A 23,719-nucleotide genomic window follows, 5' to 3' on the forward strand; every position below is an offset into this window, starting at 1 on the left:
TTTCAGGGAAGCCCCTTAATTAGTCTGCGTCTCAGAGACCCCACCTTATGTATAATGAAGGGCTTGGCCAGACCAGTGGTTCCCAGGTGCTGGCTGAGTGTTGCAAAAATCAGGGAGTCCTCCAATGCACCATCCAAGAGGTGGTCAAGGTGGGGCTGAGGGCATGTTATGTTTTAAATAACCAACGTCTCCAGTAGTGATGCGGGCGATTCACAAGCGAGCAGTGGTCATCAGTGGGGATGATCCTTGGCAGCATCTCATTCAGATATACATATTCTATGCTTTTAGGCAGTCCAGCGCCTAAATTTCATGTGATGAAGAACTCCCTTCTCTAGTACCTCCAGAAGATGGTTATCTAGTCTGTTTGAACAGTTTCAGGACTAGAATACTTAGTATCTCTATTCTTCTCTGGGTCAGTTCTAATTGTTAAGTTCAAATTTACATCAAAATCCAACTCAAAGAATATGATCCAGGTTTTGTTTGCTGAAGAAACCAATAATCAGTCTGATTCTACTTTTACATAGAAGTCTTCAAGATGTTAGACAGAAACATTTTCCCTTAGTCCTCTCTGGCTACATACATGACCTTCTTCCACTCTTTCTCACCTAACAGGGCTTCTTGATTGGACAGTTTCAAATACAACAGCAAAGCAGTTCTGTATTCATTTACTTCTGGCACTATTCTGTTTTAATATTTTGTTGATTAGCAAATAAAAGAGATCCAAATAAGTTAGAAAACATGTACGATTTCTAAGTGTTACCATAAAACCTAAGTCCTCCAAAAGAGTAGTTTTTACTCCACTTTTAATTTCAAAACACAGAAGTATTTTCTGTTTTATTATTGAAAACATATTAAGGAGTGTAACGGGTATTTTCGAAGTACATATAGCTTTAATACAATACAAATATGCTTTGACTAAAATAATGCTGATACTGTTAATCTGATGACATTGGTGTGAAGCTAGTGTTAACAGCCTCTTCTCAGGCCTGAGAAAACTGAGGCTCACAAAGGATACTTCTCTTATTGAGTTCCTACTGTATTTTCAAGTATAGCTTTAAGCACATTTACACATTTTCTCTCCTTTGACAACTTTTTAGTGTTGTATCTGTTTCACGGAGGATAAGAACAATGCCAAGAGTGGTTACATAATATCAATGAAATTACCCAGTTATTAAGAGGCAAATCCAGAATTGGTACTAAAAGCTTCTCCTTCTAAGTCGAAGTGCTTCTCATTATATCAGGATACTTCTGAATATCAATTTTAGAGAATGTTAATATACCTTTACCTAGTCTAACATCTGCAACTGAAAAACTATATATTAACACTCAAATGACATGAAACAAAAAAATGGCCAATCCTCTGCTCCCAAATTAACAATCTGAAAGCATCAATCTGGTGTTGCCAAAAAAAAAAAAGAATTAATGGCAACTGAAAATTCAAACAGTACAAAATTTTTGGACTTTTTTACTTTTGTTTCTAATTGGCGCTTCTATTTTAGAGTGGCATTCTGTTTCAATGTCCTTTTATCTAAAATGGTGTATCATTTGTTCTTATTCAATTTATAAATTGAGTACAGAGTACTTTGTCAGAATAGATGGAGCTGGACCAAAACAATGCTGTATCACTGTCTTAGGAGCAATAGCAGAACAGTAAGGGGACAAGTTCTCCCATTTTGCTTGTTATGCCACGGAAAAGGCCTCATTAAATGCCCCACAGCACATCTGTAGAAATCAAGCCAGTTTAATTATCCTTCAACTATACTACATAGGTCAACTCACGACTCCCCCACTTTACTATGAAATTATCTCTCTCCAAGTTAAGCATTACAGCACTGCAAGCCTTTAGGCAAGTGATTCATTCCTAGTTACTCTGGCACCAGCCCTGAAAATAAAAGGCATGAGGCACCACAATGAGGCCATGGGTGTGTCAGGCAGACAACGTACTCAAAGGATTAAGGTCTTGATCTATCTATCTAGCTGACCTGCTGCTGCTAGTAAATTTTTTTACTACAGAATAGTTATGTGAAAAAAATATAGTATTAAGCCTTCAGGGATAATTCTATATGTTAGTTTACTAAATACCATTGATTCAGACAAGTTTTTTTTTTTTTTTTTTTTTAATTTACAATTAACATTTCTGAAGTTGGGATGCATCTAATAATCTATGGTATCTCAGATCTGATGACCTCATGGTAACATGACGACATTTCATTAAGAAAAGCATGAGTGAGCTAAATAAGCAAACACTGAACAAAGGATTCCCTAAAACACCCTCAGTGCAAAATAGAGCACAAAAGCTCCCTACTATATAGATCAGCATTTGAGAGTGTTCTCTTAAAATTGGTAAAAACTACATAGCTAGCAAAGAATATTCTGGAACTCTGAAACACTGGGGGGGAAAAGGCCCATACTACATACAAAATAAGTTACAGTCTAGACTCCCTTCTGATAAGCTTTGCATATAAAGTAAATACTCTGCAGGGCGTCTACACTGATGATGAAACTGTTACTGACAGTGTAATTTCCCATCGTGTTGGGACTTTCCTATAAAATCACATGAACACCATGTTCTCGAGTGTTGTACTGCTCACACTGTATGTGAGTGTAAGCATGACAATGCACACTCATGTTCTGTCTCCTGGGCTCAATCAGAGATGATATAACCGTTAAAGCATTTCTTTAAGGCATTATAAGTGTCTGAGTTCTTTTTCACCTCTAATGGGGGGGAAGGGGGTGGATACACCTCTTTTTAAAAGAATGAGACAAAAAAATTTAGAATTCTGAGGGCATGTTTAGGAAAAGATTAAAATAAATAAATCATGAACCTAAGGTAAAAGAACTTAGATGAGGGGAGAGAATAATTCTTATGAAAGGTAAGTTTAATTAACAAATGACTATGAAAACAAAACAAAAAGCTTTGTAATTGTAGTGGTTCATAACATCTTAACAGTAAAGTGCAACTTTCATGCCTCGAAGCCATAGATTCTCAAGTTCAGTAGCTGCTATTCTGGGCTAGATTACTCTGTGTTGAGGGTGGCTGTCCTTCACACTGACCCCACCCATCAGATGCCAGCCGTGTCCTGCACCCCAACCTCGGCTGCAACGGCTAAAAATGTTTCAAGCACAGGAAAATTTGCCCCCTGTTGAGAAGTGCTGTTCTAACCTTTCAGTTATCAACTAGAATAAAAAAAGGTTATTCTAGTTTCTCTGAAATTACCTGAAGAGTAGAAAACAATTTTAAAAATCCATTTTAAAGAAACATTGCTTCAAGTACATATTCCAGCTACAGAAGAAAAAAACTGGGACATTCAGTATTTGCTCAAGTATTTAAAATATTGGGATTTACATAAATAAATAGGCACTTAAAAATCAGAAATAAATAAAATCCATAAAGTATCTTCTTTTTCAACCATTATTCCCCTAGGATTCAGAAAATACCATCAATCAAACAGTCAGACGTAAGGAAATATATTCATTTACACTAGTATGGTGAGTATAATCAGGGATACCTTCACTTTACATACTTTATATTATTTACTATTTACAAAGAATGTTTAATCCATACCAACTACTTTGCTAAATACTTGATTTCTATGCATTATCTCACTAGAAGAAGAGATAAATTAACTCAATATCACTATCATGAGTTAAAAAATTCCTAAGATTCAAGGTTTGGTTGTAACCAATCTTCCTGGTAAACTTCCCCAAACTTTATATGCTAGTAAAATACAGCAATCAGAATTCTGAGCACAATAAGCTACACACAAGCATGGCATCTATGGAGAAAAGCTGCATCAGCTCTTGGAGGCTATGAGGGTAACGGTGATGGATAAGTTACTACCAGTGACTAATACTCCTAACTGCTTAACTTCCAAACCATGCTGTTTAGAAAACAAGTACATTCATTAACACCAGAAATCCAAACACAAAAGAGAAATGAAATACCTTATTATCTAGAAAGCAATGAACAGTGCAAATGGACACTTTACACAAAATAAGGATTGGACCCTCTTGATTAACACAGTTAAAATTTAAAGTGAGTTTCCTTGTATTTAATAGCATTTTTTAATTGAGATATACTTCACAAACATAAAATTCACCATTTAAATGTACACTTCAATAGCTCCCCACACATCCATCTTGTGTAACCATCACCACTGTCCGATTCCAGATCACTTCCATCACCCCTGAAAGAAGCCCAGTGCCTACTGGCAGTCTACCCTCCAAACATCACCTAGCGATCACTAACTAATCTACCTTCTGTCTCCCATGGATCTGTCTGTTCTAGATATTTCATATAAGCACACATCATGTGGCCTTTTGTGTCTGACTTCCTTCACTTCGCATATGGTTTTGAGGGGTCATCCATGGTGTAGCATGTTCCTTTTCATGGCTGAATAATCCCTTATTGTCACAGCAACTAAGTGAAGCATTTCAAGTACTGTGTTTAGACATGTCACCTGAAACATTTTCAGCCATTCCTGGAGGCCTGTAGGTGGTTGCACAGATGTAATTCGGCGTCGTTGTTGCCCTTGACCATTGGCTGCTCTCAGGTCTCCAAAAGTTGTTGGTGTTGCTGAACATGGTACAAGCCCAGTGGTACTACAAAAATACAAGGGTGGAAGCAAAGACAGATGTTTATTAAGAATTATGGGCTCAAATAAGAATGAGATGATACGGTATATTTCAAACATCAAATTATTATTTTTACTTGCTTATTCCCAGAAAGCAAGGATACACAAAACCTATCCTGCTATTCTTAGGTAGGTTTCCTCCCTCCTACATAACCAGCTGTTTTTATCCCAGCACAGCTAATTGCAACCAAATGGTAGAATCTCTATGGCAAAACTTCAAGTTGTTGATAACATACAAATAATGTTAAAATACTTTCTTAGAAGATTCAGGTTCCACTTGTCCTATGACTGGTCTTTAGAACATTATTAAACAAAAGTTTAAATTTCTTTCATAAAAAGGTGTGTAAGACTTATTAATGCTCTAAAATATGGTTAAGTAGTAGTACGTTCAAAGGCTTTAGACATTTCACTGGTAACATTATTCCTTAAGTTTGCCCCTGATGCCCTCTAAATTATTTTGTATTTGTCTATGCTTCTCTAATTTTCTATTGTTATTATTAAGCTTAGTCTAGATAGTATAAGGAGAAGGAAATGGCAACCCACTCCAGTGTTCTTGCCTGGAGAATCCCAGGGATGGGGGTGCCTGGTGGGCTGCCGTCTATGGGGTCGCACAGAGTTGGACATGACTGAAGTGACTCAGCAGTAGCAGCAGCAGATAGTATAAGAGTGAGCCTTGATTAGAAATGTATTTACTCAAACAGGTAGGTAGTGAGCACATATTATATTATAAGCAAAATTAAGTGAAATGAGATCATCAAAATACTTTTATCCAATAATTTAAATTCTGAGACAGTAAACACACACACACACACCACAAATCTGAAATTCAATTAATTCTGCCAACTAATAAAATAAGTAAATACTCTATTTTAGAGACGTGTGGAAAAAAGGAACAGGAAGATTCAATTAACAAAATTACATTTGCAAAGTAATCTTCAGTTTATTGAGCTAAGACAGTACAGTGTTTAAAATCCAAAGAACATATAAATTGTATCCTGACAGTTAACTACTAAGGTCTGAAAAATTACTAATGAAGTAACCCCAATTCTTTTCTATCTAGCATAGCCTCATTATTTTGCTTAAAAATGCATCTGTCACCAGAAAAATACAGAAAAATCTTCATATCTACCACTTTTAAATCTTTTAACCTTATTCATCGAAGATGGTCTCTTACATAAAACAATTAAATCTATTTTTTCTTCCATCAAATTTTAAAGGTAAGCTCTATTTTCTCCTCTGAAATGAAATAGAATGTGATTATAACTTAAATTTTCTAATAAAAATAATGAAAAATCATAGTCTCATTTTATTATTAGAAAATCTTTCAACAAAATTAAAGAACATCAAATATACACTGACCAAGTCTCTAAAAAGACATGGCAATCAATATGCTGTCTGGTTTTCTTTAGTAAGACTGTTAAAAGGTTAAAAATAAAACTTTCGCCTTTGCAGGTACTTTCTTAATAGAAAAAAGTGAGCGACGGAAGAAAAACTTTACTAAAACGTGTTCTATGGTAAAAATTCAGCATTCATTTATAAATGGCCTTAAAAACAACTGAACCATTTAACACTTCTGCCCCGGTATTGGTCTTATTAATAGAAGACCAAAATTATATGGTTAACTGAAATCTGTACACTAAAAAAACAGCTTACTTTAAACATTTAAACTCAGCATTCTCATCCAAATAACAGTTTACCAAGACCAATAGAAAAAAGCAAAAATGAAGTGAACAGTTTCACCTATCACTCCACACCCTCTGGTGAAAGTGCCAAAACACAGTGAAATTGTCAGAAGGCAAAGCATAAGTAAGAGAGGGGGACAGTTAACATAGGAAAATCACAACAAAAAGCATTTTCTGAATAAGCAAGAAATAGCCTTATTGCTCTCTTCTGTATCATTTTTGCATTTTTGGTATATAAAACTGTTCTAATTATCATGATTTCTAAATTTCAACAAAAGGCATCTGAAAGGAATATTTTCCAGAACTGAATGAAATAAAAGTATAAACTGTTCCCTGGAAGAAAAGAGATGCAATCTGTAACAATGTTCAATCACAAGTCTGAGTAATGTTAATTTTATTGCATTTTAAAGAATAACTCTAAATAAAAATTTTGAGGGGAAAAAAAAGAAATGTCACCATCACGAAGTTCTTATGGTTTCTATATCTAATTTTCAATCATTTGAAGTGACAAATATGAGCCAACAAGACTCATAAAAAGCCCTTAGGATGCTTTTGTCATTTAAATGTTAAAACACCACATTCCAAATGACATACAAAGCCATTTTTAATTGGCTGAGTAATAGATACTGTGCTTAAGTTAGCCTAATTAGTGTGAGAGAGGAAAAGTTTTATACTGATGCAAAATCCAAAAATGATGGAATGGTGCAGGAAACAAGACTACAATTGTATTTAGTTGTTATGGAAACTATTCTACTGGTGTAGAAATGTATGTGTTAAAAACATAAGGCTTACAAAGCAAATAAAGGGCGGTTTCTAACATAGTAATCTCATGAAATAAGATTTAGTTAGTAATTGTGAGGTCTACTTCACTGCTACTAAATGTATCTTCAGTTACCCATATATATCTATCTACCCTCGAACAGCTGTTGCTATAGAAACAAGATACATTTGCTCATATCCATATATCGGGACTTACTTTTTAAGAATTTCTTCAAAATTATAATTTAAAACTTTTGTTGATAAGAGAACTTCTGCGTGTGTCTTACTTCAATGTATTAGTAACAAAATGTGTACCCACAGTGGTAGTCATTCTTCTCCTTATTTAAAGTGTATGTTTCCCAATTTTCAGTGATGGGAAAATGTGCTAAATAGTCAACAGTACTAGTGACATTATAACTCTATGAGAATAAAGTGAATGAAAGCTTTCCAGAATCATCAACTCTTTAAAGAAACATAAGAATAGGGAGAGAATCAAATTATACTTAATATTACCTTGTATATTCTGAGACTTTGCATGGTTTCTTTCCCAAAGAAAAAGAGCGGACCTCAGAACCATGGTCCAACTTTCTTTTCATCTATAAGGTAAAACAAATGAGATATGTTAAAAAAAAAATCACCTGTCCAATTATTAAATCTTAATGTTAGCATCAGTAATACTGAAAAGAAAAAGCCCTTAAATTTTCGTATGTCTGCAAAATTAATTAGGCATAGCTAATTCATATAGAAAATAAATGTTTCTTCTATTATTTCTACTTTGTTTTACTCTTTACAAGACTGGAGAAGTGAATTTCTCCTCCTAATATTTGTGCAGAATAGGGTACGGTGATTTAAAAATTGAAACCCATCGTACATATTCCTTGAGAGTAATATACCTTTCATATTTTCTGGTTTAAGGACCAATACACGGGAATATGTCAAGTTAACCCACACAGAAAAGAACCTTATTCAACATGCTGTTCTTAGTGATTTTCATTTTCCTTTAAAAGACATATTTAATTTCAAAATTAGAATGGAAGTAACAGTCAGTGATTTAAAACACATTATTACAGAAGGGGAAAGAGAATAATGTAAATAGAATGCTCTTGAAAAGTAATTATGATAAGGCATAAAAAATGACTGTGGGCAATGAGGACAGTACAGAAAGTAAATCCATAGTAAGAGGGAAATCTAGAGATCACACAGGAAAGGTAGGAAAAACCATCCGTTGATATTCACACAGAATATACAGCTCTACTGACTATATATTATAGATACTCAGGACAAAACAGTCTAACTTGAAAACCAACAAGAAAAACAGAAAGATTTTAAAAGAATGAGTTATGCATCTTTGTAAGGTATATCCAACATTTGTAGTTTTAAAGTATTTCATTATGCTACATAGATATGTAATACTGTAAATATATTCAGAATTACATTGTCATCAATATTGAAATATCTTTTTATATTTTCCTGTTGGTTAATGGAGGTCATCTTACTATAGATATGTTATAAAACTATATAAAATAGGATCTGATGAGATTCAACAACTTATATTTTAGTAATCCTAAGATTTGTGCTTGCTAATTAATTACTATACTACTGAAAATGACGGGAAGCGGGGGATCCCCAGAGTGATAGAAAGTTATCCTCAATTTTATAATAAGGTGAAAACCCCTGCTTTGCAGTAGCCTTATTTTCTTACCTACTGCTTCACATGGGAACATAACACAGCATGCTACACTGTAAATACTAAAAAGAACCAATAAGACTCTAAAAATGTTTTTGAATCATATTCTAGATAATAAAAACTGTGTTTTTATCATCATGAAGAAAGTCTTCTAGAACACAGGGATTATTTTACAATGTTAGAGGCAAGACATGAGGGTATGACAAGCTCATCCCCAATTTATACCTTAGTTCACAAAAATACCGACTGAAGGAAATGGAACTGGTCTTATTTCAGCCCTTCAGAAGTTTCTGTACTTATAACATTGTTCTAAAGTGACTCCTCTCAAAACCCATTATTTTCTTTCTCCAAATAATTTTAATAAAAAGCAAAAATAAATGCGTCAATACATAGGGGTAGCCACGTGTTTACACGTATATAAATTATAGACATACACACACACACAAAAATTTATTCATCAGGAAGGTCAGTACAGATTACCTTAAAAATCTATTTTTTATAACTTCTATGGATCCTCATTTTCAAAATTATGTTGATAAATTTTGATATTCATTGTAATTAAGTTAGGAATACTGGCTTTCAGAACTTCCGGGATATCTTGTAAATACATTGGTGCAAATGCCATTTGCCACTAAAGGCAAACTTTATTTCCATCTTAGAAATCCTTCAGTGAATAAAAATGCCCGAAATTCATTTCAAGGGAACCACTGAGAAACGATTTTCAAATTTAGAATATTTGATAAAATAAAGCACTTTCTGTATGACTATGTAAGTCTTTTTTATTATATTGTTTACTAAAAATACTGACTTTAGAACCAAAAATTAATTCTGCAATTTTGAAGGGATGCAGAAAGTCAGTAAAATCTCTTTAAACATAAATCCCTAATATTCTAGTAAGAGAGGCAACTAAAGGAAAAAAAAAAAAAAAACCCACCCTAGATACAAGGCATAGAAAAATTAAAGGCAAAAAGGTTCACTGAAAGCTAACTAAGGGTAGAGTATTTCCAGGTCAGCATTTAACAGAGCCACGTTTCTAAAGTACGAATATATTTTTAGAGGAAAAATTCTCAGATTAAAATACTCATTTTATTTTAAATGTAAAGCTTTTTTCAGCTCACGTTGTCTTTCCATTATTTGCTTACATTCATGATATAAAACAGAATACCAGATATCCAGCCACCCACCAAAATTAGAGGATACTGCAGCCATCTCTGATGATACAGATTTTCCTTCTCAGGCAGGCATACACACACACACACACAATCATACAACACAGGAAGAAAACAGCTTACTTACTTTGTAAAAAATCATTTTTAGTGTGCCGTAGAAACCCATATTTTCTGGATTTTTCCCCTTCAGTGATTCTGTGCCCCCGTGTGTCCGGCTGTTTGGCAGTCTCTGACAATATAAACCTTTTTCAGGTAGGTATGTCACAGATTCTAATGTGGACATGCTCAGGCACGTCAGAAAAGGAAGATTAGGAAGCAGAACCGGCAACAAAACTCCACAGTAGAGGCAAATGCAGCTCAGTATCAAACCGCTTCTCGGGACACACATACATACATGCAGCTTGACTGAGGAGAACTCGAGGGAATAATGAGAGAGAACCGAGAAGATTATTGGAGGAGACTCTGCCCTGTCAAAGCCTGGACTGGAGAGATTCCTCCCTCAGCAGCAGAGGGATCAGATTACATCTTCCCTTGAACACAGAATGGTGCAGTCCAGGATTCAGCAATGCAGACTGCACATCAATTATATGGTGATCCGCTCCAGGGAACCCGTAAGCACACAGCGCGCTGAGCAGAGGGAGGAGGTGGGCAGTCAAGGAGACCGCCCCCACGCCACAGCCCCCCTCTCCCCTTTCAAACTTTCAGGAGGTTATTTCTACATTTTGTAAAACCTGCATATTTGAAGTTTTAAACGGCAAGCATCATTTCTGCAAATGAATCCTTTCAGAAACATTTTGAAAATGGAATGTATTTTCATCTGGTCCTCCCAACAGAAGCCAAGCAGTCTATGTTCACTAACTGCTGCCCTATCGCAGTCCTGGCATAGGCTGATCAGATTTGTCAAGTAGCTTGGACAGTCCAAGATGGGCAGTTGTAGAGGGAAGAATGAGAGAGTCTTTGAGGGCAATTTACAGAAAGGTAAACCAGTTTGGAACATACCAGCATTTGCAGAAATTATGTAATAAGTTATATTTCAACCTGCATATTTCTTATATTAACATTTAATATAAATATTCCCTATGCTTTTCCATCCCATTCATTTAAAACACAGTCTTTAAAAAAAATTACCATACACTGTCAGTCCTTAGTACTCCTGAGAGTATCTTTCTATGATTAACAAACTCAGTATATAAAGTCTGGCTAAACAGTTCTATTTCTCCAAAGAAAACAAAAACTCTGCTCATTGGAGAGTCTTATAATTACGTGTTCATTTAATTTTGAGTAAACAGGAGGCACTGGACTTCCACTTCCAAACTCATCTTTACAGTGTATACTGCGTGTCATTAAAAACGTATTTTATATAATAAAAGGCATCAAAGTTTGCCTGAAGGCAACATTTTTCTTAGAATGACTACTACACACAAGTCTAGATATTTCATCTTGCAACTTGCTACAAAACTAGCTTCCGAGGCAATTATGAGATTCTTTGGAGTAGAAAGGCCCATTATTAAGGGTCTAGTTAATTAACTCCTACCCTCCCCATTAATGTTCTTTATTACAAGTAAACTGTGTCCCTTGAGTTATTTAAGCACTTAGAAAGTTTCTTCAGGAAAAAGGAAATAACATCTTGACTTACTACATTTTAATACTTTCTGCTATGGTAATAAATGACTTATGTTAGAAAAATGATTCTAAATGATGCATAAAGTAGTATCATTTTTTAAATAAATGTTTACCTTTTTAATTAAGACATTAAGTCAGAAAAAAAGGAAATTAAGTCAGCCTAAGGTCTTTCTCTTTAAAACATAAATAAGATTAGTATCATTTTTTAAATAAATGTTTACCTTTTTAATTAAGACATTAAGTCAGAAAAAAAGGAAATTAAGTCAGCATAAGGTCTTTCTCTTTAAAACATAAATAAGATAACCTAAAATTTTATGAAAATGTATATCCTGGGTCTTCTCTTCGAAGTTATATTCTACATATTATTATTTTTTTTTAATCTCCTTACTGGCTCTTAAACTAATTCTTACCCTCAGAAACAATATGTACATGTACTCAACAAAAGTTGGTCTTCTAAATAAACAATTAACTTACTTCAAAGGAAACTTCCTTTTAAAAAGAAATGTTACTCTTGTCAAAAAAAATTCCAACTATTAAGAATGGACTCATGAACCCTTTTTTTTTTTTTAAAGCTTCATAGCACTCGATTTGAAAAAGAAAAAGAACCTCTCCCCATTCTGGGCTATCTGAAGGAACTAACTGTAAAAGGAACACCTGAAATGTCCTCTGAAAGCCTGTCAGATGACAAAGAGACTATCAGCCATGTAACAGTATACTCCTGGACTACAGTTAAAATCATGTCCTATCTCTAGCTGAACTAACCTTTTCAAATAAAGTCTACTCAACTGAGAACACAGACCAACTTTAATAAACCAGGAACACTGTCTCAAAATCTTGGACAGTTAAAGAAAAAACATCTTAACTTTGTATATTCAATGGAATGCTCTTCTGGTTTTATGACTCTATGTATGGCTATGAAGTTACAGGAAAACCTGATTCCCACAAAAGTATGTTTATATGTAGGTATGTATATTCATTCACTTTTAAATTTTTTTAATAGGCAAAATATTTATATAGCTCAAAAATCAAAATGAAATACAAAAATAAACACTGAAAAGACTTTCCAACACTCCCAACCATCTATCTACCATGGTTCCCATTTGGAAATGATTTTTATTAGTTTGTTTATCCTTTAAGTGAGAATTAAATGTTTGTAAGTACTCATGAAGACTTAACATTTCCAAATATTTAAACAGTTTTCCCTAATATCTTGTTTACAATGCTGATTTGAACTAAAAGAATTTGTCAAGCAAAAGCTAGTCAACGAGGTCTTCAACTAGATTTCAATTTAACAGAATAAAAATGAATGATTTTCAATATTCTTTGAAGTACTAGTAATAGGGCTTCCCAGGTGGCTCAATGGGAATCTGTCTGCAATGGAGGAGACTCAGAAGACGCAGATTCGATCCCTGGGTCAGGAAGATTCCGGAGGAGGGCATGACAATCTACTCCAGTATTCTTGCCTGGAGAATCCTATGAACAGAGCCTGGTAGGCTGCAGTGCAAAGGGTCATAAAGACTCAGACACGACTGAAGTGGCTAAGCACATATTCACTGAAGTACTAGTAATGAAAATTGTGATCTGTTACATTATTTTCATCAAAACCTATTTATGAACAAAGCAAATGAAATCATTCTCAAATTCCTATTTCTAAGAATTCTGGCTAAAATACAAAAGTTTAAAACTTTATCCAGAGATTTTTTAGTAATACTAGTTTAACTAATAAGTGAAATTAACTAGTAAGTGAATTAGTAGTAGTAATTAACTAGTAAGTGAAAAAGCCAGAAAATACTTGTCACCCACATTTTTAGAATATCTCAAAGTAGTCAATAATTATTTTTTACTACAATAAACTAAATCTTCATATATCAGCTAAGCAATAAATTCCCCATTCTATAAAATATTATTTCTTGTGCTGACTGACAAGTTATAAACCTTACTGAAAATCTATTAGCAAGGGGAATAACTGACACCAAAGCCCTGGATTATAGCCTATCTGCTAATTCAGATCCAGTGCTCATCTCAACACAGATCCAGGGAACTAGGTGTATGAGGAGTGCATGAGAGCAGCAGTAAACACTAAAAACCAGCATAAAGATATGAAAATGTACTGCCCCAGAGTATAAGCCTCTGGGGAAACAGTGGTAGAAGAACGATTAACCTCTGAGCTACTGCAAGAGAAATGGCTCTTTCCAAGCAATTGGTGGCGATGACTAAGTTTTCAGAAGGGCAAGTTGTGGTTGACTAAGTTTTCAGAAGGGCAAGCTGCGGCTATCGGCAGACACAAAAACTGACCTAGGGGTATACAGTGTGAAAAACACAGATAGCAAAATAGTCTTCACAGTATCATGTATCTTCAGAGAAAAACGTATCTATATACAGGGTGCCAACAGAGGAAAGAGTAGTTAAAAGATTACTTTTCCTCACCTTGACTCTCAGAGTTCATTATTTTCATTTAAAATACTTTCTTCCATTGGACTTTTATCATACCTCATTGTAAGTATTTTTATACTTCTCTCTCCCCTACCATGTGAAGGTTCACAGTTTTCTAAGACATAGTACAAAGATGATACAAAACAAATAAATAATAATTTTGAATAAATGGCCATTTAAGCAAACCATTAGAATAAAAACTTTCTAAAGCATATATATATATACAAGCATATATATACATACCTAATACTAAATTATACTTAGTGCTAAAAAGTCCAACTGTTATAATTAGTTGATGACACTGTAAATACTATTGGTACTTTGCATTACTTTGCCAACATTTAAAATTTCATTTTCATTTTATAATAGTAGGATAATGTATTTATATAGATATATCAGTGATTTTCTTTATGACAACATTCTTCACTCTGATGTTACATTAGGAATACCACCTACCACAGTTAGCTGTCTTGCCCAAGCACAGAATTTAGATTAGAGACAGTTTGGGATTTCAACATCCAAAAAGGAATGCCAAGCATGTTGAGGTTGAAACCAACTTTGGAAATCTCACTAACCCAACCCACTATCATTAGGTTTCTGGGGTACAAATTCTTATTAAAACATTCACAATTGATACTGGGAAGTTAATAACCCTGTTCTATCACAGGTATATTATCTATTAAAATAGGATGTATCCTTAGTACCTACATTTTCCCCAATACAAGCAGGTGGCAGTAGTGATCAATAAGCTATTTTTCACATTTATTCATTCATTAAGCATTTACACCTACTGTGTGTCAGGCACAGGATAGCACATAATTTAAAGAACTTATTTTCCCCTCCATTGAATTTATGGTCAATTTAAGACAGAGAATAGGGTTAGTTCCAAAAATTTTTTGAGAATATGTAAATATGTAAAATCAAACAAGGTAAGCCAGATTTAGTTTGAAATTACCATCCAAGGAAGCATACATTAAAATACTACTACATTAAAAATATCCAAAATACTATATACTGTACTATATAACAACTTGGTTTAAAATAACACTTGTTGGGAATTGAGGGGATGCTTATATATAAAATCTTAACCTCAGTAAATCAAAGTATCATAGCTCAAATTGTTAAAAAATTTTTAACATAATTACAATTGTACAAGTGGTACTTAATTTTTTTTCTTTTCCCTTAAGTTTAAAATATTTATAACTTTCTTTATAAAAATGCAGCCCCTGAGGCTCTGACAAATAAATTACAATAGAGATTCAAGACAAAGGTTTTTTTTTTAATCCCTTCAGTTCAGTCGCTAAGTTGTGTCTGAGCTTTGCAACCCTATGAATCACAGCACGCCAGGCCTCCCTGTCCATCACCAACTCCCGGAATTCACCCAGATTCACGTCCATCGAGTCAGTGACGCCATCCAGCCATCTCATCCTCTGTCGTCCCCTTCTCCTCCTGCCCCCAATCCCTCCCAGCATCAGGGTCTTTTCTAATGAGTCAAATCTCCGTATGAGGTGGCCAATGGAGTTTCAGCTTCGGCATCAGTGCTTCCAATGAACACCTGATCTCCTTCAGAATGGACTGGTTGGATCTCCTTGCAGTCCAAGGGACTCTCAAGAGTCTTCTCCAACACCACAGTTCAAAAGCATCAATTCTTCAGTGCTCAGCTTTCTTCACAGTCCAACTCTCACATTCACACATGACCATTGGAAAAACCATAGCCCTGACGAGACGGATCTTTGTTGGCAAAGTAATGTCTCTGCTTTTGAATATGCTATCTAGGTTGGTTATAACTTTCCAAGGAGTAAGTGTCTTTTAATCTCATGGCTGCAGTCACCATCTGCAGTGATTTTGGAGCCCAAAAAAATAAAGTCTGACACTGTTTCCACTGTTTTCCCATCTATTGCCCATGAAGTGATGGGACCGGATGCCATGATCTTAGTTTTCTGAATGTTGAGCTTTACGCCAACTTTTTCATTCTCATCTTTCACTTTCATCAAGAGGCTTTTTAGTTCCTCTTCACTTTCTGCCATAAGGGTGGTGTCATCTGCATATCTGAGGTTATTGATATTTCTCCCGTCAATCTTGATTCCAGCTTGTGCTTCTTCCAGCCCAGCGTTTCTCATGATGTACTCTGCATATAAGTTAAATAAGCAGGGTGGTTTGGGCCAAATTACTGATCTAACATATACACAAAATGTATATATCTACCAATATATGAATATACACACATACAGAACTTCACACAATAATGCAAGTTACGAGTTCTATTTATAACAGCCACAGAAGAAAACAATGAAAACGGCAGCTTTGCCTATTTGCTTTTAAATTTTATATTGTCATAGAGCTGGCAGAGACAATATGCGTACTAAAACATTCCTTACAACACTCCTTTGTAGACAAGCAACATCTGTAATAACTTGACAAACTTGTAAGTCACTCTGAAGTTTATCCTGAATTATCTAGAAAGCAATTAGTCTTTAAATCTCATGTTCTAAACCCAAAATAAACTACCAGTAAGCATCTTGAATTCATATCAAAATTTCCTCTCAAATTTTCATTATAAATTTTTTTGTAGCAATCCCTTCAGTAAAGTAAAAAAGTATCATGGGAAATTATTTTAAAAAGGTTCCAGGAAAATACAACAGCAAATATGATCCAGGAATGAATTTAATTAACATGGAGAAAGAATGAAATCAATTTTCCTTCCATGTGCTGTTTAGAACCACATTCACTCTACTTTCTTTATCTAAGTTAATATTTACTGTTGCTATTTGTAAGGTTCAAATGTATTTACATGGCTTGAGAAAAGTTTCCTATAGATATGGTATATCAATCTTGCATTTTAATATTAAGATAACTTTTCATTTTAAGGACTGCTTAAAATTCTGAAACTAATTTCTTTTATTAGCTATTAGTCCTCACTGAAAAGCTTTGAGAAAAGATATAAAGACTAAGAAGTAAAAAAGTTATATCCATTGAATCAACGAAAAACCATTAATAGCAGGAAGCCATACAGTGCAGAACTAGAAGGGAGCCTGGAAATCATCTAATTCTCCTTCATTTGTGGAATGAACCTAAGTTTTGGAATCAGAGTAGTCTGAGTTTAAACAACAGCTATGTCATCATTAGAGTGTAACCTTGGGAGGAGTTGTCTGACCACCATGACTTGTAGTTTTCTTTTATTTGTGCAAATGTAGTTGTAATACCATTTACCTTACCAACCTAAGTGTCACTGTGTAGACACAGAGGTGCCTGGCACAAAACACACTATGAAATAAGAACTATTACTTATAGGTGAGAAAGGAGAGGCAGAGAGTTCAGTGTCGTGTTCAGGGTTATACAGCTACTTTAGAGCCACAGACTCCAGGCCAGTTCACTACTTGTAAGTGATTTCCAGTATATATGTGATGGCTCAGGTTGAGCTAAATAAAATTAGACATTACCAAAGAAGGAAAAAAGTACTATATTTTGCAAATAGCAATTAAATATGCAAACCACAACTAAATCTTGATTTATTCAATTCATGGAATGATTATCTAGGTCTATATAACTGTGCTTCTGCTACACATGGCAAACTGGGGGCAAAAAGATGGTAACTGGGGGAAAAGTAACAGAAACAGAGAGATTTAGGGTAAATGGAATCAATCAATTAAGAAATAATCAAGATCTGCAAGGTGCTACTGAAGTCTAATAAAAACATTACAATAACCCTCCACCCTTAAGATATTTAATATCCAACTGTCAAGACAAGAAGCTAATAAAGAAGGGTATTTGAATATCAAGGGCCAAAGTGGGTAGTGTAAGAAGTCAGAAAAGGGAGAAATCATTTAAATAGTCATTTAAATAGATACAGTATTGCTTCTAAGTTGAAAAGACTGAGTCTGATAGACGTTGAAGAGATAGAAGGGAATTATCATCTGTGGACCTGTAATACAAGTGGAAATGCCACCCTCATTAACTTGAAGTACTGACAATATCTCTAACACTTCTAGCAGTCACTAGTCTTTATAAGGCCTATTTAGTATTATTATCTCCTAATTCAAATACTTAATACTACAGTTAAAATAGTCTTTAACTTACTAGTAATGGTTTCTTCAAAAGTACTTCCTGCCATGATACATACTTCCATTTTAGGGCTAATATATGTCTTTCTGTACAAGGAGAACTTTACTGTGTGGGTGTGAAAACTTTAGACTTTTTATTTTAGTTACAAACACTAAGAAGGGGTCCTTCTGTTTCCAAAGGTACTTACCAGAAATCCTACATAAAAGCAGGTCATACTCTTGAATGGGGGGTGGGGTGGCGGAGGGCAGGTGCATAGTCAATAAACAAGAGAGTTCTTAAACATTCAAGTGTTATATTCACCAAAAAACTTTATGAAAAGACAATAAAAAATGTAACTCAGGGCCGAAGTGGACACTTGACTCACTGATTCTCACCAACATGTAGCCTCTACTATTGAAAAATGCAGCTCCCTTGGAAAACGAGATACTTTGTTGCTCTTGTTCCACACCCAGTCCCTCCTTCCCATGCCCTGCCCCTCCAACCTCTAAACTTGAAGCCTCCTTCTAAAGAATAGATTGCAGTATAGAGCATTTTCAAGTCAAAGAAACTGTTCATCATGTAAGAACTAAGAGAAGGGTTATTATAAAGCAGAGGATGGGAGATTCAAACACATGGTAAAAAGTACGATCCTTTTGAAAATGTATACATACATACACATATATATATGTGTGTGTGTCTGTGCACTCATGCATGTGTATGGATGGCAAAAGTCTACAGAAATATAAAAAAATGTGCACAGTGGTTATCTAAGTGGCTTAATAAGAGATTTTTTTTCTTTTTCTGTTATCCTGTTAATAAACAAGCATTTCTTACTATGTGCTAATAACTATTCTAGGCACTGGGTATAAGACAGCAGACAATGCAGATGAGGTCCCTGGTCTCATATGCTTGACATTCTAGAGTGGGGAAAAAATAAACTTGCTGTTCAGTAGCTCAGTTGTGTTCGACGCTTTGTGAATCCATGGAATGCAGCACGCCAGGCTTCCCTGTCCTTCACTATCTCCCGCAATTTGCTCAAATTCATGTTCCTTGAATTGGTGATGCATACTAATAAATGAGCTAATAAATGAACAAGGTAATTTCATGTAATTCTAAGCTCTACAAGAAGACTGAATGCCGAAGAACTGATGCTTTTGAATTGCGGTGCTGGGGAAGACTCTTGAGAGTCCCTTGGACTGCAAGGAGATCAAACCACTCAATCCTAAAGGAAATCAACCCTGAATATTTATTGGAAGGGTTGATGCTGAAGCTAAAGCTCTAATACTCTGGCCACCTAATGTGCAGAGCTGAGACCCTGATGCTGAGAAAGACTGAGGGCAGGAGGAGAAGAGCGTGACAGAGGATGAGATGGTTGGACGGCATCACTGACTCAATGGACGTGAGTTTGAGCAAACACAGGGAGACAGTGAAGGGAAGCCAGGCGTGCTGCAGTCCATGGGGTCACAGTGAGTCAGACACGACTTAGCATCTAAACAACAGATGTGCAAATGAACTGCAAAAGGACATTCTCAAGTGGCTCTATGTTATTTTTTATATTTTCAAAAATGTATATAAAATTGAAGACCATTCATAAAGTAATTCTCACATGTTGAAATTTGATATACAGAGAAAATGAATAAAAATCTTTTCAATTCTTTCATGTACAATTACTTTTCTATTTCTCTTATCACCCATCACCTCAAACTAATTCTCAAATGTAGCACCCATTCCAAAAGATTCCTAAGGTTGGAAAAGAAGAGGATTGGAGTTGTAGGTAATAATTATTCTGTGCCATGCACCGAGCACCACTCTAACACCTTTATATCTTGTAACTCAGTCCTGTAAGAATGAAAGGGCATCCACCATATCATCCCTCTATTTCCTTGCTCTTGCACTTTCTATACCCTGATTCTATCTTTCCATTTGATAATTTGCTGTTTTTCAGAAAGAGATAGATTCTGGCCTCAGATCTCTACAGACTGTTAATGTATCTGCCAGCCTTACCTTAGCAAATGTCTACCATGGTGAAAGATGTGGTTACCCTTAGTTATTGGAGGCAAAATGATTTTACCCATGGTACACTTTTAAAGACTGCTTCCTCGTGATCATAAAGAAATTCAGAACATGATCACAGCATCTCAAGGTTGGAAAAAGCCTTCAAATAAATTTTACTACAGCCTCGGGTATGTTCTTAGGTAAACGTTCACTAAAACTCACTGTAGTTATCCAGGATCTTTAACCTAAAACACATGTTATTCTGAACTCTGTGATCCTGGATCACTCATTTTGATAACTATGTTCAATTATAAATATTTGACTAGCAGATACATAAAATCCAGATTCAAACTTATTGTACTTTTTAAAACATAACATCTCTTCTCAAGTACCTTAAATATTTTACAGAAGAATTCAAAATAAGAAGGGAGAGCTTAAACCAATCTTTTAAAACTCTAGTTATGAATCAAGTTTATGAACTTGAACTTATTTCCCTTATTTAAAAACATTTATTAAGTATCTCTTCCATATCGGTGCTAGGCCAGGAAGAAACATAAAACACACTGCATTCTTCCTCTAGAAAGTGTACATCATACTGATCTTTAATCAATTCTTTACTTATTTTAGAGTAGCTTGCCTGCTCTTTAAGTATTCAAGTGTTTGATGTAGCTGTCAAGTGAGTAGGGAAGAACCTAGTAATCATGCCCCCACTACATTTAAAAAGGAGGATTCAAAATATTCATTTTAGAAACATCAATTTACATTTTAAAGCAATTACTGTATATATAATTTAACAAACTGCATTCTTTGCTTTGAAACTATCAGGAATTATATGACTAGCATAACACGTACATGATCCCTTACCATTTCAGGAGATTCCAAAAGGCTTGAAGAGTCAGTAAATAAAATCTGAATACAAAGAAATACTGCTGGAAGTAGTCACGAGTGGGGTTTGACAGATTCTGCCTGTCGTGGAAACATTTTCAGAATAACTATTAATCTGAAAAGGTATGTGATCTACAGCAGGCCTTGACTGGCAGTGAACTCGAGGATTGATGTTTAGGAGCACTGTGGTATCTTGGCAACACCACTGTAACAGAAATATTTTACTTATAAGTTTATTTTATTAAAAAGTTCTTTAATACTTAGCACGTAACTTAAAAAAATATTTATCTATAAATACTCAAGGTCTCCAAATGTTTACAAATTAACTTTCCAAGTTTGTCACACTCGACACATGACTCTATAAACATTTCTTTTTGTAGAATGGACATCATCCGTCTCCCACCAGTTACAAGGAAGCATGGCATGTAACGGTGGCATGATGGCTGTGAAACAAATCTGCGTGCAACAAGCATGGCATGTAACGGTGGCATGATGGCTGTGAAACAAATCTGCGTGCAACAAGCATGGCATGTAACGGTGGCATGATGGCTGTGAAACAAATCTGCGTGCAACAAGCATGGCATGTAACGGTGGCATGATGGCTGTGAAACAAATCTGCGTGCAACAAGCATGGCATGTAACGGTGGCATGATGACTGTGAAACAAATCTGCGTGCAACAAGCATGGTATGTAACGATGGCATGATGACTGTGAAACAAATCTGCGTGCAACAAGCATGGTATGTAACGATGGCATGATGACTGTGAAACAAATCTGCATGCAACAAGCATGGTATGTAACGATGGCATGATGACTGTGAAACAAATCTGCATGCAACAAGCATGGTATGTAACGATGGCATGATGACTGTGAAACAAATCTGCGTGCAACAAGCATGGTATGTAACGATGGCATGATGGCTGTGAAACAAATCTGCATGCAACAAGCATGGTATGTAACGATGGCATGATGGCTGTGAAACAAATCTGCGTGCAACAAGCATGGTATGTAACGGTGGCATGATGACTGTGAAACAAATCTGCATACAACAAGCATGGTATGTAACGGTGGCATGATGACTGTGAAACAAATCTGCGTGCAACAAGCATGGTATGTAACGATGGCATGATGACTGTGAAACAAATCTGCGTGCAACAAGCATGGTATGTAACGATGGCATGATGACTGTGAAACAAATCTGCGTGCAACAATTATGAACCGCTCTATGCCCACGACTTGTCTGTTGAAAACTGCTACATGGTGGTAGGAGAACGTTTTAAAAAAAACTAAATCTAAATTTTATTTTTATTGAGTCAATGCGCGTTCACATGTCTACAACATGGGGAAAAAAAAATCCTGTAAGGAATAACTTAAGTCTACCAAAGGATATAAAGTCAAAGATAGCAAAAAAGATGCTGAACTTTAGAATATTCTTAAAATTGTAGTATTTTTTTAGCTCTTGTGATAAAGATACACACAACCCTCTTCATTTTAAACTTTTCCTTTAAAGTGATTCTATCAAGACACAAAATAGCAAATCAAGAACTTAAAATATTTTCCAAGAGATGTTAAAGGAAGACATATTTATCATCATGATCACAATATAAAAAAGCAAAGATTAAAATTAGATGGCCTTTTCTAATACTTTTACTCAACTAGCTTTTATTAAACAATTATAATAAATAGATTCCATTAGGCCAAGATATATAATTTACTCCTCACCCATTAATTTATTTCAAAGACCTTAACTTTGTGAAGTTCACTATATTTGTTTATACAAAAGTAACAAAGGAAAAGGAAATTACTGTGAGGAAAATTTATGGTGATCTTCTAACCCCCAATTTCATTTTAACATTATCAGTGTCATCCAAATGAATCCTGAGTTGTAGAATGGTTCTCTACTTTCTAAACAATGAAATAAGAGGGAGAGAAAACTAAATAGTGACTTAAACATTTTATTTTTATAGATCTAGACTACCACATTCTAGAAATAGTTATCCAGAGATACTGAAAGCCAGACTCTAAGCAAAAAGTATACAAAACTGAACAAGATGCAGTCCCTATCCTGGAGAACTTCCCAACTGAGAAGGACAGAAAAGCCAATAAAAAAATGACAAATCAATGTACCTGATAAATAAAACTGCCCAATTTCTATGACAACACATAGACTAGAGAGAGAAAAAAAAGTTTGCACCCATGGCAAAATTTTAAACCAAAAGAAAGAAAAAATAAACACTAGATTTTAATCTGACTTGAGTGCTCCTTCAGTGCTATCAAAAATACTCAACTTTGAATAAGCAACGTGAAAAAAAAAAGATGTTCTCCTAAGAAAATGAAGTATACAGGGAAGAAAACTTACTATATTCCAGGCACTCTTCTCAGTACTTTACTTATATTAACTCAGTAAACTGTGCAACAAACCTATGAAGTAGGTATGATTATGACTTCATTTTACAGATACGGAATAGGAACAGTGAATTGAAGTAACATTCCCAAGGTCACACAACTATTAAATTGGTAACTGAGATTTAACCACATGCAGAGCTTGGTCTCCAGTTTACATAGGGTTTTCTATATATATATATAAATAAGAAGAAGTATTGTTAGTTAAGAAATCTTTAGGATGCTTCCCAGGCTATCTCAGTGTGCAAACACATGATGTGTAGATGAAGTTTATGTTAAGACTCACAGTGGGCACAGAGAAAGAAAAGACAAACTACACAGCTAACCGTGACTCTGGATATACTTTACTGTGGGAATTTACTAAGAGCAGCTAGCAAAAGAGTTAACATTCTACTGCTGATACTTCCT

General features: G+C 35.0%; 1 protein-coding gene across 4 annotated transcripts in view; it reads right to left on the bottom strand.

The window, feature by feature from the left end:
* Positions 1 to 23,719, bottom strand: part of FBXW7 (F-box and WD repeat domain containing 7) — a 226,026-nt gene that overhangs the window by 24,372 nt on the left and 177,935 nt on the right. For 3 of the 4 annotated variants that reach the window (XM_027513446.1, XM_027513447.1, XM_027513449.1), the window contains 2 exons: positions 7,589 to 7,671; positions 4,461 to 4,602 (listed from right to left, as the gene is read on the bottom strand). In XM_027513446.1, the coding sequence (XP_027369247.1) occupies positions 4,461 to 4,602; positions 7,589 to 7,671 (225 nt within the window). Of the gene's footprint in view, positions 1 to 4,460; positions 4,603 to 7,588; positions 7,672 to 10,058; positions 10,515 to 23,719 lie in introns of those variants that run through there. The other variant, XM_027513448.1, reaches the window with a different exon arrangement.

This window comes from Bos indicus x Bos taurus, chromosome 17, assembly GCF_003369695.1.
Source record: "Bos indicus x Bos taurus breed Angus x Brahman F1 hybrid chromosome 17, Bos_hybrid_MaternalHap_v2.0, whole genome shotgun sequence".
Classification (NCBI taxonomy): Eukaryota; Metazoa; Chordata; class Mammalia; order Artiodactyla; family Bovidae; genus Bos; species Bos indicus x Bos taurus.